The 18359-nt window shown below is 40.3% G+C and overlaps 1 protein-coding gene across 7 annotated transcripts in view; it reads left to right on the forward strand.

The window, feature by feature from the left end:
* f (espin protein forked) overlaps positions 1–18359 on the forward strand; it is a 63236-nt gene that overhangs the window by 40016 nt on the left and 4861 nt on the right. For 4 of the 7 annotated variants that reach the window (XM_070218627.1, XM_070218629.1, XM_017151531.3 and 1 more), the window contains 6 exons: positions 1653–1997; positions 9723–9906; positions 11565–11747; positions 11812–13056; positions 13404–13857; positions 14052–14399. In XM_070218627.1, the coding sequence (XP_070074728.1) occupies positions 1653–1997; positions 9723–9906; positions 11565–11747; positions 11812–13056; positions 13404–13857; positions 14052–14399 (2759 nt within the window). Of the gene's footprint in view, positions 1–1652; positions 1998–4419; positions 4974–8086; positions 8555–9722; positions 9907–11564; positions 11748–11811; positions 13057–13403; positions 13858–14051; positions 14400–18359 lie in introns of those variants that run through there. The other 3 variants (XM_017151548.3, XM_070218628.1, XM_017151574.3) reach the window with 2 other exon arrangements.

Consider the following 18359-nt stretch of genomic DNA (forward strand, 5'->3'; position numbering starts at 1 on the left):
GCGGTTTAATTATATAAGTTAATTTTGCTCGCCTTGAAAGCGCCTTAATTTATCCACTTAAATTGCTGTTTTATTTGCTTGGTTGCCTTCGATATATTTATAAATATTTTTTGAGTAAAAATAGACTGCATATAAAGGCAGGGAGTAGATGCATTTTTGAAATAGCTGCATGAAGCAAAAAATAAATTCAATTAATTATGGTTACCCATTTAATGGGTTAGGAAAATTCATCAAGAAAAGGAATTATATCACCAACTAGAGATCGCACCTCTTGAAACCCTTGAAGATCATCATTTTCCTAGCCCCCTTTGCCACTTTGCCACTTTGGTTGACCAACTGGCCTGCAATGCGGTTGCCAAATCGCTTATTTCACTTTTCTTCTCTTTCTTTTGTCAGATTTGTTAGCTTTGTGGCTTTTGTGGGTTTTCTGGCGTTTCGTGGGTAATTCGTGGCACCTGCCCTGTTTTGTTGACACCTGCTACCGGCCCGCTTCCATTTCCCATTTAACATTTCCCATTTGCCACTTGCCATTCGGCGATGCCACCGTTGATGCAATAAACTGGAAGAAAGTGTCGTCTTGGCGGCTTTCTGTTTCTGTTTTATGTTGCCACAGGTGGAAAGCAGCGACAAACGAGATTCAGCCCACAAATGCCCGGCATTTGTGCATTTTTTGCTTCTCAGCTTTCAATTAATTTGTCGCCGCGTGTATTGTTTCTCTTGGCTTTTAGATTATGATTGTCATTAGGTTTGTGATTGTTTGTTGCCGCGGAAACGGCAATCAGGTGAGTCAGCAGCGCAGACTTGACCTGGTTTAGTGATTCGGAAAAGGGCACCCGAATCCAAGTGAATCCAAGTGCAGCCGAAGCGAAGATTCGCAGACAGATGCCATCAAAGTTAATTGCCGGCACTTCCCCTGGATAATTAATTCATTAATTGCGGGGGAAATAAATAATTTGTCTAAGTTTGAGCTAAGAAAAAAATAAGTTCCTTAAATACGAGAGCTTAAACAGCTGAATTGATTCACTGCAACAAATATTCAAGCCATGAATATTTTCCAATTAAAGCTTACATATTTTTTAAACAAGTTATTTTTTAAATTTTATATTATATTATTATTAAATATTATCTTTGGTAAATATCAACAACAAATACTTTTTGTTGTATTTTCTTTCGTTTTCTTCTTTAAGTTTGTGTCTTAAGTCTTTCGTTTGGCCTGCAGAAAAGTAGATTGTAATTTTTGCTATAAGGCGGCCCAAAAGTATGCAATATTTTCTTCAGCAACTTATTTACTTTTATTTTTCTTAAGGCAAATATTTCAAAGAGCTTTAAATCTTAGTTATACTTTATTATATTCATAAAAAATATAAGTATTTAATTTAATACGATAGGTAGTTATTTTATTGTTGTAAATTACTCAATTTTTCCTGTAAGCAAGTTATAAATAATACTTTAAATATGTTTTAAGACAAACATTTTAAAGATCTTAAAAATTTTTGTATTATGTTTTACCAAAAAAGTTTTTAATTTAAAATTAATTTGTAAATTATTTACTTTTTTTCTGCAATGTTTGTTTCAAAACAAACATTAAGCTTTAAAGTTGAGATATAATTGAACCTTTGTTTAACCCATGTTTCCCCTTTCTCTCCTTGCAGAACCATAAACGATTATGCGCTCAACTCGAATCTGCACCTGAACCACAGCAGCCGACTAAATAACCTGCAGCACAGCAGCAAGCTGCTCCACAACAACAATCCGATTAATCCGAGCAGAATGCACGCCCACCAGCTGGACTCCTACCTGGGCGGAGTGGGCGGTGTGATGAATCTCGGAGGCATGGGTGGCATGGGAGGCATGGCCCCCATGGACCAGATGCACCATCCGGGGAGCGTTTCCGGCAGCGAAAGACCCAACGGAGGAGCTCTGGCCCTTCACTATGCCGCCGCACGTGGCTGCCTCGATTGCGTCCAACTGCTGGTCGCCGCATCCGTGGATATTTGGTAAGTGGATGAGCACCTTTTTCCCACTTTATAGTTTCCAAAAGTTGCATCGCGGGGTGAAAGCTCTTTTTCCAATTTTCCATTTTTCCGTTCTTTGTGTTTATTTGCCATATACCGGGGAAATCGGGCGACGATCGATGGCCAAGCTCCACTTTGTGCTTTATTATTTCCTCGATCTGTCTGCATTTCCATTCGATGCGGTTTCTTTCCATTTACTTGCGACAATTATTCTCATTGGGGGCTTTTTATCTGATTTGATTGAGAAAAAGAGTTGGTTGCAAAATCCTTGCTTCAAACGCATTTAGATTTAAATTTATTTGCATTTTATAAATTGGCATTTCGGACCCATGAAATAATTAATGCATTTATTACTTTATTACCAATCAATCAATCAAGCATTAAAAATGTATTAAAAACTTAAGAAAAGAAAAAACTTACAAAATTCTTTCAAAAATGTAGAAAAAATGTATTAAGTTGGGATATCTCTTTTAAATATAAATTCTGTAAAATTCATAAGCACTTATTTTTCTCTACTAAGAATTTACATTTACTCTTAAGTCCATTTAATTTGCTCCATTTGCCAGTTGCGCCTCAAACTTTTTATGATAATTTCTATGCAGGCGCTCAAATGTCCAAATCCTCCGCAACGATCTGATTATCATAAACTGAATCAGCGAAGAAGTTGATTTGAGAAATGAGCAGTCAATTAAATGCACTAATTAAAACTTATTAGCTCATCCAACAAAGTAGAAAGAACGTAGGGGGGAAACGGGGGGGAAAACTTGGCGAAACTAGGAAAAACTTGGAAAAGCTGAACGCCAAGTGGGTTAGCGATCCGTGGCCAGAGTTTGATTCACCTAAATTCCTGTGCCCCAACAGCAGCACGCGTCCAAAGCTGATTCATTTAATTGGTAGCTGGGAACTGGATATCGGGAATGGAGAATTGGGAATGGGAAGGCCAGCCAGCCAAGCGAGATGCACTCCATCTTTGGTACTTTACCCCTCCTATCTTAACCCATCCAGTACCATCTCATACCATCCCAAAGCATCCCATTCAATCCAATCCAATCGAGTCCAGGCCAGGCCAGGTTTGGTTTTCGTTTGGGTTCTATCGTGTGCTATTTTCAATTGGAGTCAAACTGGAAAACTCAGCCTCACAGCCCCGCAAAGCACCGTTGCAACGAGTTTTCCCCACTCGCCACTCCACTCGAAGTGGAGCAACTTATGCCTGGTGACTAGTGACTGGTGGCCAAGGAATCACAGAATCAGAATCTCAGTCAGAATCCCCGCTCATCGCTCCTCTCGATATCGCCAGCTAAATTCATATTTACAAAGCGCCAAGGCAGATCAATTGACATGACAACTGACACAGCGACACAGAAAGCAACGAGAGATGAGACCGAGGGCAGATCGTGGGGTAAAAATATTATAATACTGAATTTGTATAGGTCTTTGAGGTAACAAATTATGCCCTATAAATATTATGTAACATAGGACATCGATATTATTACCTATTTGTCTTAACTAAATATTTTTCTTACTTAATAAGCTAGTAATTACTTAAAAATACATTACAGAAATCTAAATAATATATATTATTTAATTATTCATTTTTTCATTGTCATTAAAAATTCTTGACAACATTACAAGCCGCCCTCGTCGGAAACCGTTTGATAGTTTTGCGTGCGAAGACACCTCGATGAAGACAGCTGGTGCTTCTTGTGTTGGTACTGCAAAAAAGAAAGCGAGGGCGGATTTATTTCTTTTGAAATAATTTACAATAATAAAACGATTAAAAGAATGTTTAATTTTGTTGCATACTTCTTTAATATCACATTTCCTTGTACTTTTAAATATCCACATCCAGGATATTAAAAATTTGTTCGTATGAATAATATTTTCAAGTGCATCCAATAAATCCTTTAAAGAGTTTAAAAATGTTAATTGATGGGAACCTTTTTTTCCCTTTGACTACCATACTTAAGAAAGTAAGCAAGGGGAAATTTCAATGAAAATATCATTGGCTTTGAATGGTTTATAATATATAAACCTTATATACTTAAGGGGATTTTATTATGATTATTTGTTTCACCTGTCTATCCGGTAGAACAAGAAAATATATCGACAATTTACTATTCTCCCTTGAAAACATCGATGTTATCAAATTGATATTTTGAAAATATCGAAAATATCGATAATTTTAAAGCTCTATTATCCGCCCTCGCCGCTGGCTATTTGATAATATTGCGTATGGCGACAGCTCGGTGTCGAGCTATCTGGTTTGCCCCCGCCACGCCTCCTCCTCCGCCCCAAAAAAAACGAGAAGAAGAAGAGGAGGAAGAAGAAGAAGAAAGAGCAGAAGAGGAAGCAGCACCACTGCCAGTGGTTCGCGGTGGCCACTCGATGGCGCTTGGCTATTCGCGTTTGGCTAGTCGAGGCGAACGGTGCTTTCGTTCGCGGGCCTCTGTCTTTTATATATATATCTTATATGGTATATAGATAGTTGGTGTTAAAGTTGTTACCGTTTACCAGCAACCGTTATGCGCAGCAGCAGCAGCAGCAGCAACATGCGGCCATAGAATGAATTTGAATTTTGAATTCAATGGTGGATTCAGTGCGGTTTCGGTTTAAAGCTCGATGCAGCAGCACGGCCACGCCCCCGCCCCCGCGACTGTCCGTTGGTCAGCCAGCAGCAACAGCAGCAGCAGCAGCAACATCAGCAACACCAGCAACACTACGAGCAACACCAGCAACGGCAAACAAAATTTCGCGCTTCAAAGTATCTCAAATGCAGTTAACGAATCGGAACGCGAATTAATTAACAGTTTCAGTGTACCAAAGAACTGCAGGCAGCAACATCATCTTCGCCTCCATCTTCTTATCCCCCCAAACAGTAGCCGCAACATTTGGCTTAATGCCCAAGCCAACAGCAACATCCGCAGCAGCAGCAGCCGCAGCAACCGCAACCATGAAAAGGTAGCCACGGCTGCTTTTGGCCAACATTCGGTATTCAGTTGCCGCTAATCGATTGGCCAGGGCAGCGAGTAAATCGAATCAATGGCCACCGGGACGCCAAGGATGCCGAATGCTGAATGCATATAGCATACGTTTTTTTTGCCAGTGTGTGTTTGAGTGCGGAACCAAATGAATCGAATGCTTAAAAACCATAAATGTTGTATACAAAAGGTGCCTGTGCTTGGTCCAAAGTGATGAATATTTAAATACAAAAGTGGAAACGTTTAATGGTTTGACAAATGACGCTCATCGGAAATTGGAATATAATTATTGATTACAGTCAGTGACATTTTCCCATGAAAATTCTATGAAAAACCTGATAGAATTTGAAAATCTCTAAGAATCACCAATACACTTTTAATATATCATTTAAAAATATTTTAAAACAAACTTTAAAGACTCAATTTCATAAAACATAATACAAAAAAAATATTACAAATTTTGGTAAATTCAAGAATATTTATTTCTAATAAAGTAAAAGGTAAAAAATAAATGAGGTTGCAGTAGTAATAAAATATACTATTGTTGAACAGATATTATATGCAACATGAAACAGTTCTTGTAAAGATGTTAGGAGATACAAACCTTTATATAGAACCCCTCGAAATAACCCCCAAAAAGGCGTGACAATTCTTAGGGAATCCAAAACGAGAAGCGGCACTTGCTGCCCACATTGGCAGGGGAAATCACTTGAAGATTTCCACTAATCGCTGCGCAAGACAATCTTCAGCTTTGTATCTGTATCTTTGTATCTCTGTATCTCTCTGCCCCTGTATCTTCTCATCTCCCTGGGGTCCATTTGTGTCACTCGCGTGGCTTTCATTCTGCATTCTCTCAGCGATGGACAATCGACTGCTGAGTCTGCTGATCGTCCATCATTCGATTCGAGCACGCAAATGTTCAATTAAATAAACGAGTCTATAACTGTCAACTGGCATTTCTAACGAGGCTCCTGCCTTGCCTCAATTATTTCGCTTTTTAATTCCATTTTCTGCTTTTCTGCTCGGCCCCCAGACACATTAAATAAATTAAAAAATAATTATTAAATTGCAAATAGAGAGAAACAGCAACAAAAAGTGGCAAAGAGGAAAAAATTGGGAATATATATATTTCTTACTGTATTTTCACCTACTAAAGAAGCCACAAGATATGAAAAATAAACAGAGGAAAAATAAAACAGGGGGGGATAAAGATGAAAAATCAACTTTAATTGGTTTACAATTCATTTCTAAGCGAGAAAAGCTGGAAAATGTAACAAGTAGTCCGAAGTCGGACGAAGAAAGCCAAAGCAACTGCCGTGCGCAATATCCATGAAGTCGTAAGCCAGTTGACTAAGTGAACAGATACTCGTATCCGTACCCATACACCATACTATACCCATCATCATCGCCGCCTCCTCCGACGCCTCCGTTCGGCCAGCGAATCTTTTGGAGCACCGCGGACGAAAGCACAGTGGGCCATGGGTTAAAGGTTTTGGGCTACAGCGGAAATTTAATATCTGATTTATGGCAAAAAAAAGACATACATTTTCTATTCTTTGAAAAAACATTTTGGGAATTTTCGTTAACATTTTAGGAAAATTATAAAATAAATTGGTAACTTCCTGAATAAATAGGAATAAAGGAAATCCCATAACAGATTTATGAGAAAAAAAAGAAACATTTTCTATTGATAAAAAAAAAAATTTATACGTTTTCTTTTAAAATTTAGTAAATTTTATAACTTTATTTAGGAAATAAAAAAATGGGAAATTAGGTTTTATGGTTACAATTTTTTTTTGGAATTTTAGGAAATCTGATACATTTTTTTTTTTAGTAAATTTTATAACTTTATTTAGGAAATAAAAAAATGGGAAATTAGGTTTTATGGTTACACTTTTTTTTGGAATTTTAGGAAATCTGATACAATTTTTTTATAAATAATAAATATGTAATTCGCTGAAGAAATAATATATTGATGAATTTTGTTAAAAATAAATCAGTATACCAAAATAATTGATTAAAAATGACTTAAAGTATTTAAAAACAGTTCCTGAAAAATACATATATCTAAAAAGAGGTAGAGGTTTGATTTTTGCTCTAAATACCATTTAAGATGAAGTGTTCCCCAGTTGGGTAACAATTTTAGTGGCACTCAGCTCAGCTCAGCTGGCTGAATGTTGGGCAATCGTTTAAAGTTTGAAAAGCTTGACCAAACGTATGCCTTTTGCTGGCCTGTAATTTCGGTGTCGATGGCTAAATTGCCGTGATCACGGTGATCAGTGGTCATTATAATTCTCCCGTTGGATGGGGCGCTCCACACCCACTCTTGCCCCACTGTGGCGTGTGGAAAGCCAGGCCAACTAAATGGTAACAGCAGCAAAAGCAGCAAAGCAGCAACACAAGTGCAGATTTTAGACTGGGAGTCAGGCGTAACTACTCGAAAGAGAGAAACCTCCTCCCCTTGACTTGGTTTTTGTTTCGCTTTTAAGCGTTAATTTCACCTAAAAAAGATTTATATATACATATTATATAGATATGGGCATAAGATATACGATATACCTAAGAAGCAGAAGTTTGTCGAGCAGATCGAGCATCGGGGCTTTAATCACATCGCAGACACCGCAGAGAGCTGTCGAAAATAATGCAGACTTTCGGTTTCAGCAACTAACTACTAAAAATATTATACAAAACAAAAGACTGCAACGAAAAACTCGCTATGCAAATCGGCGGCATTTAAGTGATTTTTCCTAAACCAGTTCCATAAATCGAACCCCTTTTCTTATGTGCATGTGTGTGTGTTTGCCTAACGGTACAAGGAAAATCAAAGATACACAAACACAAAAACCGGAAAATATCATAAAATCAAGTGACAAACGAAAGTGAAAATCGAACGTGAACGGTAAGCTTAAACCAGGCGAATAAATTAAGGTTCACAAGCACCAAGCGCACTGCCATTCGAACCCTTAAAAAATAAAAAAAAAATATTATATACCTATAAAAGCAAAAGAAACCCACTCAAACACACACACACTCCCCCGCCCGCCCCTCAACCACCTGACAGCCACCTACTCCTCTCCTCTCCTCCACCGCCAGCTACTTCTCCACGATCAACGTTAAGAAGGGCCTCCTCGGCCGCATGACCACCAGTCTGACCTCCTACCGCCGCAGCAAGCAGAAGTCCAAGTCGAACAATGACATCCACACGATCATCGCCACCGAGGTGGTGACTTCCGCCATCCTGAGCAGCAGTGTCCACGGCAGCAGCAGCAGCACAAGCACAGTTTCGGAGATCGAGGAGGCTCAGACCACGAACACGAAGGCCACTCCTCCGCTCATCGAGGAGGCAGCAGCCCAGGAGGATCCCCACCACCAGGATAGCCAAACCCCCGGCCAAATGGACCAGACGCACCACCACCATATGCGCAAGGCGGAGGCGGTGCGCCAGCAGATGGCCAACGAGGACGACGAGGAGGATCGCGACTCCAACGAGGATGACGAGGCCACGCCCATGATGAGCGGCGTGGGGCGCAAGGAGCAGAACAACCGACGCAGCGTCGTCAGGTGGGGAATCTAGTGGTGGGGGAATAAGGGAAATGTAGTATTCAAAAAGTATGCAACCAGAAATTATTTGTGAAATATCCACCACAAACAAATGGAAATTACATGTCAAGGGTGTTTTCTTGTTCTTCTGTTATTTTAATGACGTATAATACCATTTTATGCCGTTTACAATACTTTAAAATACAATTACATAGACCAAGAAGCGGAATTTTAATAATATTCTATTTTATGCGAAAATGCGGTACTCAAAAAGTATGCAACAAGAAATTAATTGTGTTTTGTTTTTTTCTTTTGTTATTTTAATGACGTATTGTACCATTTCAAGCAATTTACAATACTTTAAAATACAATTTCATGGACCAAGTACCTGAATTTTAATAATATTCCATTTTATGCGATATTCAAAAAGTATGCAACAACAAGTTAGGCTTAAAATAACCCCCACAAACAAATGGAAATTACATGTCAAGGGTGTTTTCTTGTTCTTTGAAATACAATTTCATGGACCAAGACCTGAATTTTAATGATATTCTATTTTAATGAATAATTACATCATTTTCTTTTTATCTTAAATACTCTCTCCAATATTTATTATTGCCAATAAAACTTTTAGTGAATTAACTTATAGGCATAGTAAATTTGAAAATCCACATCGATTACGAGTTGATCTTAAAAGTTGTTACCCAATTTCGATCAATAGAGTGGTCAACATTTGATGGGAGTTTAATCCCCCGAACAGCTTGACAAATAGCTGAATAGCCTTTCCCACACATTCTCTGCACAGTTTACAGATTACCATTCCATTGATGGGGCAGTTGATTAATCTCGGCCTGCCACTCCACCTCTCTTTGTAATCGATCGATCAATGATATATACTCCCCATATTCCGCAATAATACAACAAAAAAAAATAAAAAGAAAAAACTGTGAAAAACCGGTCAAAGAAGAGGAAAGCCGAGAAGATTTTTCCAGTGACCCAGTGCGTTTCTAGTGATTAACTGCAGTTATTTATACCACATATCTTGAGTTGATTGCCAATGGATATAGGGGCTCGAAATGAGAACACTTTTAGCCATTTTGAGTAAGATTTTGCGATGCAACTTTTCGTTCACTAGACTCTTTGTATTTAAGACCAAATTGACTGACAACTAATGAGGGTTTTCTTGCAGCGCCAATACGCAAATGGACAACGATGTCACGCCCGTTTACCTGGCGGCGCAGGAGGGCCACTTGGAGGTGCTTAAGTTTCTGGTGCTCGAGGCCGGCGGCTCTTTGTACGTCCGCGCACGCGACGGCATGGCACCGATCCATGCCGCTTCACAAATGGGCTGCTTGGATTGCCTCAAATGGATGGTGAGTGCTCCGCTTTAAACTGAAATTTCGGCCTTTAGCCACTAACGATCAGCCAACTTGGCCAACAGCGGCAGGCAATGCAGGTCAATTGCCGGAATGCCAAGCTCCCAACTGCAAAACTGCAAAGCCGCTAACTGCACTGGCTAAAAAAGCTTATTAAAAAGAATTCAGTTCTAGAAACATTTAGAGAAAACCATGCCCGGATCCAATCGGCTCAAAAGTAAACAGAAATAGGTATTCAAAAAATAGGCAACTACGAATTTCCTCTGAAATCAACCGCCACTTGATACAAATAATACTAGAAAGCACTGCAAGACATTTGAAAAAAATATTATTTTCATTTTATATTCAATCCAGATTGCAAAACTGCAAAGCTGCTAACTGCACTGGCTAAAAAAAACTTATTAAAAAGAATTCAGTTATAGAAACATTTAGAGAAAACCATGCCCGGATCCAATCGGCTCAAAAGTAAACAGAAATAGGTATTCATAAAATAGGCAACTACGAATTTCCTCTGAAATCACCCGCCACTTGATACAAATAATACTAGAAAGCACTGCAAGACATTTAAAAAAAATATTATTTTCGTTTTATATTCAATCCAGATTTAATTTTCATTGAAATAAATTTAAATTAATTTATAAAAAAACTATACAGTACGATAAAACTATTTTTCAAAAAATCAAAATTTGTTTAATCCAAAATCTAATTACGAATTTGGAGAACAATTTATATTTTATCGCAGTTCTATAGGAATCTTTATTTTATATTATAATATATTTCTTAAATGATTCCCTTGACCTTTCTATTACGTTACAATGCAATTTTTCACTTTAACAACACGTTATAGAACGTTCTTTCGCTCAGTGTGGCTTTGAACCCGTTTCTTTTCGCTGGTGTCCATGGGTCCTGTTTCGGTGGCCTTAACGGGGTTCTCGAGCGGGCAATGGGATTCCCGGCCAGTTTGTCGCCAGACCTGTGCCATTTATCATTCGGGGAATGCGTCCGATCGAAGCGGAGGAGGCGATGGCCAAGAAGTGGAGAGAGTGGCCTATGCAAAGCTCACAATGGCTCAGGCCTCCCGTTGGCCAGAATGCATTTTCAAGATCATCGCCAGAGGCGTTGGAAAACCACCTTTCTAAATTGAACTAAATAGTTGGCATTATGGCCACTACAAACCACTTTCCACAAACACAAAAACAAACTTAAACACTGTCTGCGATGATAGTTAAAACGCTGAAAGGCCGAGACATCGGGTTGAGTTGGTGTCCAAGGAGCCGCCAGTTGAGTGGACAGTGAGAAATGGATACTTCAACGTCTCGTCAGGAAATAAGTGAAGTACTCAGGCTTTCAGATGGATTGGCTGCAAGTAGACAAGACTAAAGAGACATTAATAGATCATTTGTGGTGATGTAGCATTTTTTGTTGTACAGAAAATTCGAGATTTTATATCAAATCGAAATGCGCATGGTTAATTTCTAATATTTATACGCGTTATCGTTCTATTTGTGGTTGCAGGAAATTTAAAATTCGAGATTTCATATCAAATCGATATGGTCATAGAAAATTTCTGGTATTTTTACGCGGTTTCGTTTAATTTTAAGTATTCTACGTTATTTTATTACATGTATGTATGTGGTTTCTCTTTCTCTTTAAAGGTCCAGGATCAGGGAGTGGATCCCAATTTGCGAGATGGGGATGGAGCCACGCCCCTGCACTTTGCCGCCTCCCGGGGTCACCTGTCCGTCGTCCGCTGGCTGCTCAACCATGGAGCGAAACTGTCCCTGGACAAATATGGCAAGTCGCCTATCAACGATGCGGCCGAAAATCAGCAGGTTGAGGTGGGTTTTAAATTTAAATAAATTAATTTTAAATATAAAGAATTATTTAATTTGCTTTTTCTAGTGCCTGAATGTCCTGGTCCAGCATGGCACTTCGGTGGACTACAATGGCAAGAGCAGCAGCTCGCAGCGGCACAAGTCGCAGCAGCAACTGCAGCACCACCACCAGCAACATCAGCAGCAGCAGCAGCAACACCTGAGCAGCAGCTGCAACTCGAACTCGAACTCCTCGAAGCAGACCAGTCGCAGCAATACGATCAAGTCCAAGTCCTCCTCCACCCTGAGCTCCGATGTGGAGCCCTTCTATCTGCATCCGCCGGCCATAGCAGCTGGAGGATCGGGAATGGGCATGGGCATGGCCATGAGCATGGGCATGGGCATGGGAATGGGCATGGGCATGGGGATATCGAGGAAAAACAGCGATGCCCTGTACTCGCAGCAATCGCGGAGTTCCTCCGAGAAGCTATACAATGGTTCGTCCTCCCTGGGCGGCAATCCGGGTGGCAACAGTTCTTCCGGCGGAGGAGGAGGAGGAGGCGGCGGAGGAGGAGGAACGGCCATGCTGCCCAACGATGGGCTGTATGTGAATCCCATGCGGAATGGAGGGATGTACAATACGCCCTCGCCGAATGGCAGCATCTCCGGGGAGTCGTTCTTCCTGCACGATCCGCAGGACATCATCTACAACCGGGTGAGGGATCTCTTCGTGGACTCCGATTGCAGCAGCAGTGTGAAGCAGCATGGTGGTAAGAGCCACGCACACGCCCACTCCCACAGCCAGCTGCTCCAAGCGAAGGCGGGCAATGCGATGACCATCCAGGCCGATGTCCATTCCAGTTCGAGTGGCGCGGGCAGTGGCTCCGACGAGTCGGTGTCCATCTCGTCCAGCTTCAACTCGCCGAAGCAGCAGCAGCAGCTGCGCAGCCAGAGCTTCAATCGCCACGGCAGCAGCAGCAACATCAGCGGAGGCGGCGGCAACATCAAGAGCGGCAGCAACTACAAGCTAAGCAAGGGCCTGATGGCGAGCAATAATCACTCCCAAAATAATCAGAATGGCGGCGGGGATCATGACTACGAGGACATCTACCTGGTGCGCGAGGAGTCGCGGAAGCAGCACCAACAGCAGCAGCAGCAGCAACATCAGTTGCAGCAGCAACAGCAGCAGTTGCAACTGCAGGCCGTGCAGCAGCAGCAGCAGCATAAATACAACGTGGGACGCTCGCGGTCGAGGGACAGTGGCTCCCATTCGCGTTCGGCCAGCGCCAGTTCCACCAGGAGCACGGACATTGTGCTGCAGTACAGCAATCATGTAATTTATTTCTTTATTTATCCATTTCTATATATTTTCTTTCTTTACTTACTTATAAATATTTTTTATTTATTTATTTTTTTAGTTTTTCTTATTTTTTTGCTTTTTTTATTATTCTATTATTTATTTCAATTTGTTTATTATTTATTATTATTAACAACCTATTTTCATATTTATTTATTTATATATTTTTTTTATTTTTTGTATTCTTTTTTATTTATTTATATTTTTTAATACTTTTTTTTATTTATTTCCAATGGATAACATATTTCCTGGCTACAATTGATTAACTTATTTCTACTTCTAAACATTATTTTAATATTTACCTTTTATTTGTATACCTGCAGCACTTGAACAACAAGCGCAACATGAACAACAGCAGCAACATCAACAACAGCAGCAGCAATATCGCACTCAACAACAACAGCAACAACAGTCTGCTGAATCGCAATAAATCGCATTCGATCATCGGCTTGCATAGCAGCAAGTACGAGTCCTCGCTGAAGGACAACTACAGTGCGAAGAACGTGAATCTGAAGAATCAGCTGCTCAACGGCGGCATCAAGAGCGACACCTACGAGTCCGTCTGTCCGCCGGAGGACGTGGCCGAGCGGACCAAGCAGACGCACAAGAACTCCATGATCCGCAACAACCTGGCAGATGCCTCGATCGGCAACAGCAACATGAGCAACAACAACAGCGGCAGCATCAGCAACATCAGCAACATGAACGGCGGCAATCAGAGCAGCAGGAATCTCAAGCGGGTCTCCTCGGCGCCACCCATGCAAAATTTGGCAGTGGGTAAGTCGGAAAAATAAGGGAAAATTTACCCTTAAATTATTGAAAATTAAGAAATATATCTTGTGTAAATAGTCACCCAACATTATAATTACAACATTTTCCTTCTTTTAGGCTCTTAAAATTTTTTAAAATCTTTAAAAATATCTTTAAAAATAATTATTAAATAATTATAATGTTTTTTACTCAACCTGCAGTCAATGGACCACCTCCACCTCCGTTGCCGCCACCATTAAGGGCACCCGTTCAGCAGCAACGCAACAACTTGAACTCAGAGCAGCCGAACAATATGAACAACAACAACAACAACAGCAGCAACAACAACAATGGCATCTACAAGAAGAATGTCTTTGGATCGAATCCGATTCCAACCACTGCCAATGGAGCAGGTGGCGGAGCAGCTCCTCCCCCAGTTCCCAATCCCAATCCCGTGGCCACAGAAGCCGCCGACTCGGATTCCGGACTCGAGGTGGTCGAGGAGCCGAGCCTGAGGCCATCGGAACTGGTGCGCGGCAATCATAATCGCACCATGTCCACCATATCGGGTGAGTCTAAAGCACTTCATAAATATTTCCATATAAAAGTGACCTTTTTAATGGGAATTCTAAACTAAAGAATTCGCGTTCTCTATAAATAGGGGTGGGTATTAATGAAAATTATGCATAAACTGAAGAATTCGCGTTCTTAATAGGAGAATTAATGGGAATTTAATTAGATTTTATTCCTAATTTCTCTTATTCCTAATGACTTCTCTTTGGATACGAAATAATATGGGATACAGTAGCCCCTGAAAAAAATGTTATATATCTAAAAGGCTCATCACCCAGAAAATATCTCCTCCGAAGTCTTACATTCGGTTACTAGAAATTTGTCAAAATTTTCAAATGCTCAATTCCTTCAGAGCAACATTCGTTTGATTTGGAGTACAGCACCATGAGTGTCAACAAGACTGGTGACCCCGATTCGGTGACCTGGAGCGAGAAGCTTCGGGCAGAAAGTGAGCCCAAAACGAAGAACACCTATATCGTTTATAGCGTCGGGAATGCCACCCTATTTCTGGACTCCCTGGACCCCAAGAAGACATGCGAACGGGATCGCGATCTCTTGGACTGTCATCTCTCCCATGTAAAGGTGGCCCCGCCGGGTGCTCCCATTTGGCCCAATCCCTCGGTTATTACGTTGGGAATGGAGGGTTGCCAAAAGAGGAAGAAGGCCGCCAAGGGAAAGGCGGGTAACAAAAAAACCACTGTTACCCAATTCCTGTGCCATCATTGCAGTGTGGGAAACTATTACTCCAGGACCAATATGTGTCGTCATCGCATTAAGAAGCTGGCAAAAACGAAGAAAGAGGCGATGTGTCCTCCTCCCCATTAATTCATTAATTAATTAAAAAGTTCCACAACCACCAGCCAGGTCTTTGAACTCCCCGGGAATATCGGGGGGGTTCCGCATCGTCAGTGGCTTGTGACTGTCCACCGTCCACATTGATTGATCAATCAGGGGAAATTCGCCAGTCATGTTTGCAGTTTGCCAACACAACGGCAGTCAGGTGCCCTGCAGTGCGAAAAGACAGCAACAAGTTGCCCGAGGAGAACCTGTTATCCATCCATTGGCTGGGATAATGGTTACATCTTGATTGAAGTGTTGGCTTTTTGAGAAAATGGTGTGCTGATTGCCGTGTTAACAAAGCTATTTGCAAAGTATGACTGATTGGGCTTAAGTTTCTCCTAATTCAAACAAATTAATTAAAAACCCATCTAAAAAATATTTTTGTATTTCTTTTTATATTGCTGTAAAATATTTACAAAATATTTCAAGATCCCTGACTTAAAGTTATCACTGTTAATCATTACTTCGAAATCTAAATAGTCGTTTTCCTAGTCGACTTACAGAAGTGTTAAGACAATAACCCTCATTATCACACAATAAATATCGGGTCTTTACTTAATTGCCACAAAAGTCGTAAGTACGCAGGAAAAAAACTAAAAAAATGCGAATGATAGCTGCCATGTTTGACATGTGTTGGCTCCGATTTTCCATTCGTTAATTGCCCATTATGTCCGATGAGGCAGGAGAAATGGAAATGGAAATGGAGAGAGGCTTTAATTGAGCCGACGCTTCGTTCACACGATAAGGCGGCAAAGATCCGTGGAAAATGTGGCCAAAACAAAGAAGTGGAAGTCGGGAAAAGTGAAAAAGTGGAAGTGCCAGCGATGAAAACAATCCCAGCCACTTGACTGCCGTATGAGGCATAAGTCATGGGATATCAGCTGCACTCGGAAAAATTCCCAAAAAAGTCCCAAAGTTTTTATTCACCTTCTATTGCTTAAAATATTTCAAAAACATTCTAACCATTTTTTATTTACTTCAATTAAAAAAGGAAATATTCAATTTGTAGTCCGAACTAAAAGCGAAATAAGCTAATAAAAATGTTATAATTAAATTATAATTACATATAATAATTATAATTTTCTCGACCGCAGGTCTAGTTTTGAAAACAGGCCATAGTTTAATAAATTAAATTTAAAGTAAAACCCTGAAAACGTATGGGAATTTAGAGCTTAAAGTTTAAGGCTTACTTTAAATTTAAGATAGTTTTTCTAAGTGTCTGGAACGAAAATAATTGTCAATTGTCGTTGGGTTAAAAAGCCTTCAAGGCAAAAAATTCATATACCATGTAGCATGATTGTACAAGCACTGGACATGTGGCATCCCCGATTCGCGATGAGGAAGCAATTTGCCAGCGAATGTCCCACACTTTTGCCCATCATAATAATTGGCCGACCGGCAACCCACCACCCGCACCACCGCCCACATATGTGCCACGCCTCCACCGCCGCCTCCTGGCAATCGGCTCGTGGATCTGGAAACTTTTACCCACGAAAGTGAACGTGTTTCGCGAAGCGCTCGCTCTCGTGGCGGAGCTGACTTCAGAGTCGTCTTGGGTGAATAACTTTGGCGATGGCTTGAACCCAGTTCAGGCTGCCAACGGAGCTCGCCCAGGCAACATCGTCACCCGAAGTGGGAGCCGCGTCTTCAGGGTCTTCTCTAATAAAAGTGCCGCGATAACCGCCTAATAGCTCCTGATAATGTGCCTGATAATACAGTGATAGTGTACCAAGCAGTAATCACAATGAACATGCTGGGCTCGGTGAAGATCCACAAGAATTCGCGTCGTAATTATTTCACGCTCAGCTTCCATCGGTTCGACATTTTTCGGTGTAAGTGATTACGAAGAAAGAAATATACTAAAAGGATATATTCGCTAGTGAAAAGTGCTTACTTATTTTTTTTAATAATATTTTTGCATTAAAAAATGCAATAAAAATGTGAACAAATGATGGAAAATGATAGGGAATTTTTGCAACCTATTAAAATTCAGGGAACTATTTTTTATACCGAAGCTAATACAAGAAAATTTTATTAGAAAATGTTGTTTGCTTATTTTGAATATAAACAAATTTTCCATCTGCTTCTCAATAATATTCTTACTTTAAAATTACAATTAAAATTTATATATAAATAATCAATTAAAATATTCCTTTCATGTTTATGGCTTCCTTATTAATCCATTAATTGAAGAAAAGTCTTGCCTAAATTAAAATATCCATCTGTACGATTTTTAAATAGGCAGCTTTCAAGGCATTTTGTCTAGCATTTTTAAAGCGAATCACTTAAATCAATTTGAACAAAGCTGCATATATATATCTTACTAACGATGGCCAGGCATTGCACTCGTAAAACCGCAAACGAAACCGAACTGGACATCAACTCCAATTTCGAATTTCACCGCGAACTTGACAAGTACAAACTAAACCGCTTTTTCGGTTTTCGGTCCGCACAAATTGACAGATAAAATGTAAAATGTGTGGGGACATGTGGAAAAATGTGTGCATTTCGTTCGTTCGTCTTTGTTTTTCGCCCCGCATCGAGTGGATAAATTCATTGCAAACTGGCTGGACTCGATAGCGAGTGGTTTTGGCCATAAGAGTGCAGCCATGAATCTGCACGGCCATCTCGGCATCTCAATCGCAGTGGCAGACCACGTAACGATCGCCATGGAAACGGGTTACCAGAGGCCGTGAAAGTTGGGGACCCAATGCGATCGGGTTTAGATGGGGTCTGGCCAATTAACCGGCTGCCAGGAAAATTGAATACTGAATATGAGCGGAGACGGAGACACGGGGTGATTTCGATGGAAGCGGCGGCTAATTCAATTTTTATGGGGATACTCCCACGAAATTACGAGGGAGTCATATTTCCGCGTGTGCGGATAATCATTCAGCCGCCAAAGAGATTTCCCAGGAAGCTGGCAGCTTTCCATCAAATTTCAGCGAGATCAGGGGAAGCAATGAGTAAAAACACTGGATATTATAATAAGAATCTGGAATTGGGCTCTTGAATATTAAAAATTGTATAAAGTTATATAAATATATAACAAAAAATTTAAAAATTATATACAAAATAAATCCAACTTATATAAATAATAATACAAACTTATAGAA

Source organism: Drosophila takahashii, chromosome X (assembly GCF_030179915.1).
Source record: "Drosophila takahashii strain IR98-3 E-12201 chromosome X, DtakHiC1v2, whole genome shotgun sequence".
NCBI classification, from domain to species: Eukaryota; Metazoa; Arthropoda; class Insecta; order Diptera; family Drosophilidae; genus Drosophila; species Drosophila takahashii.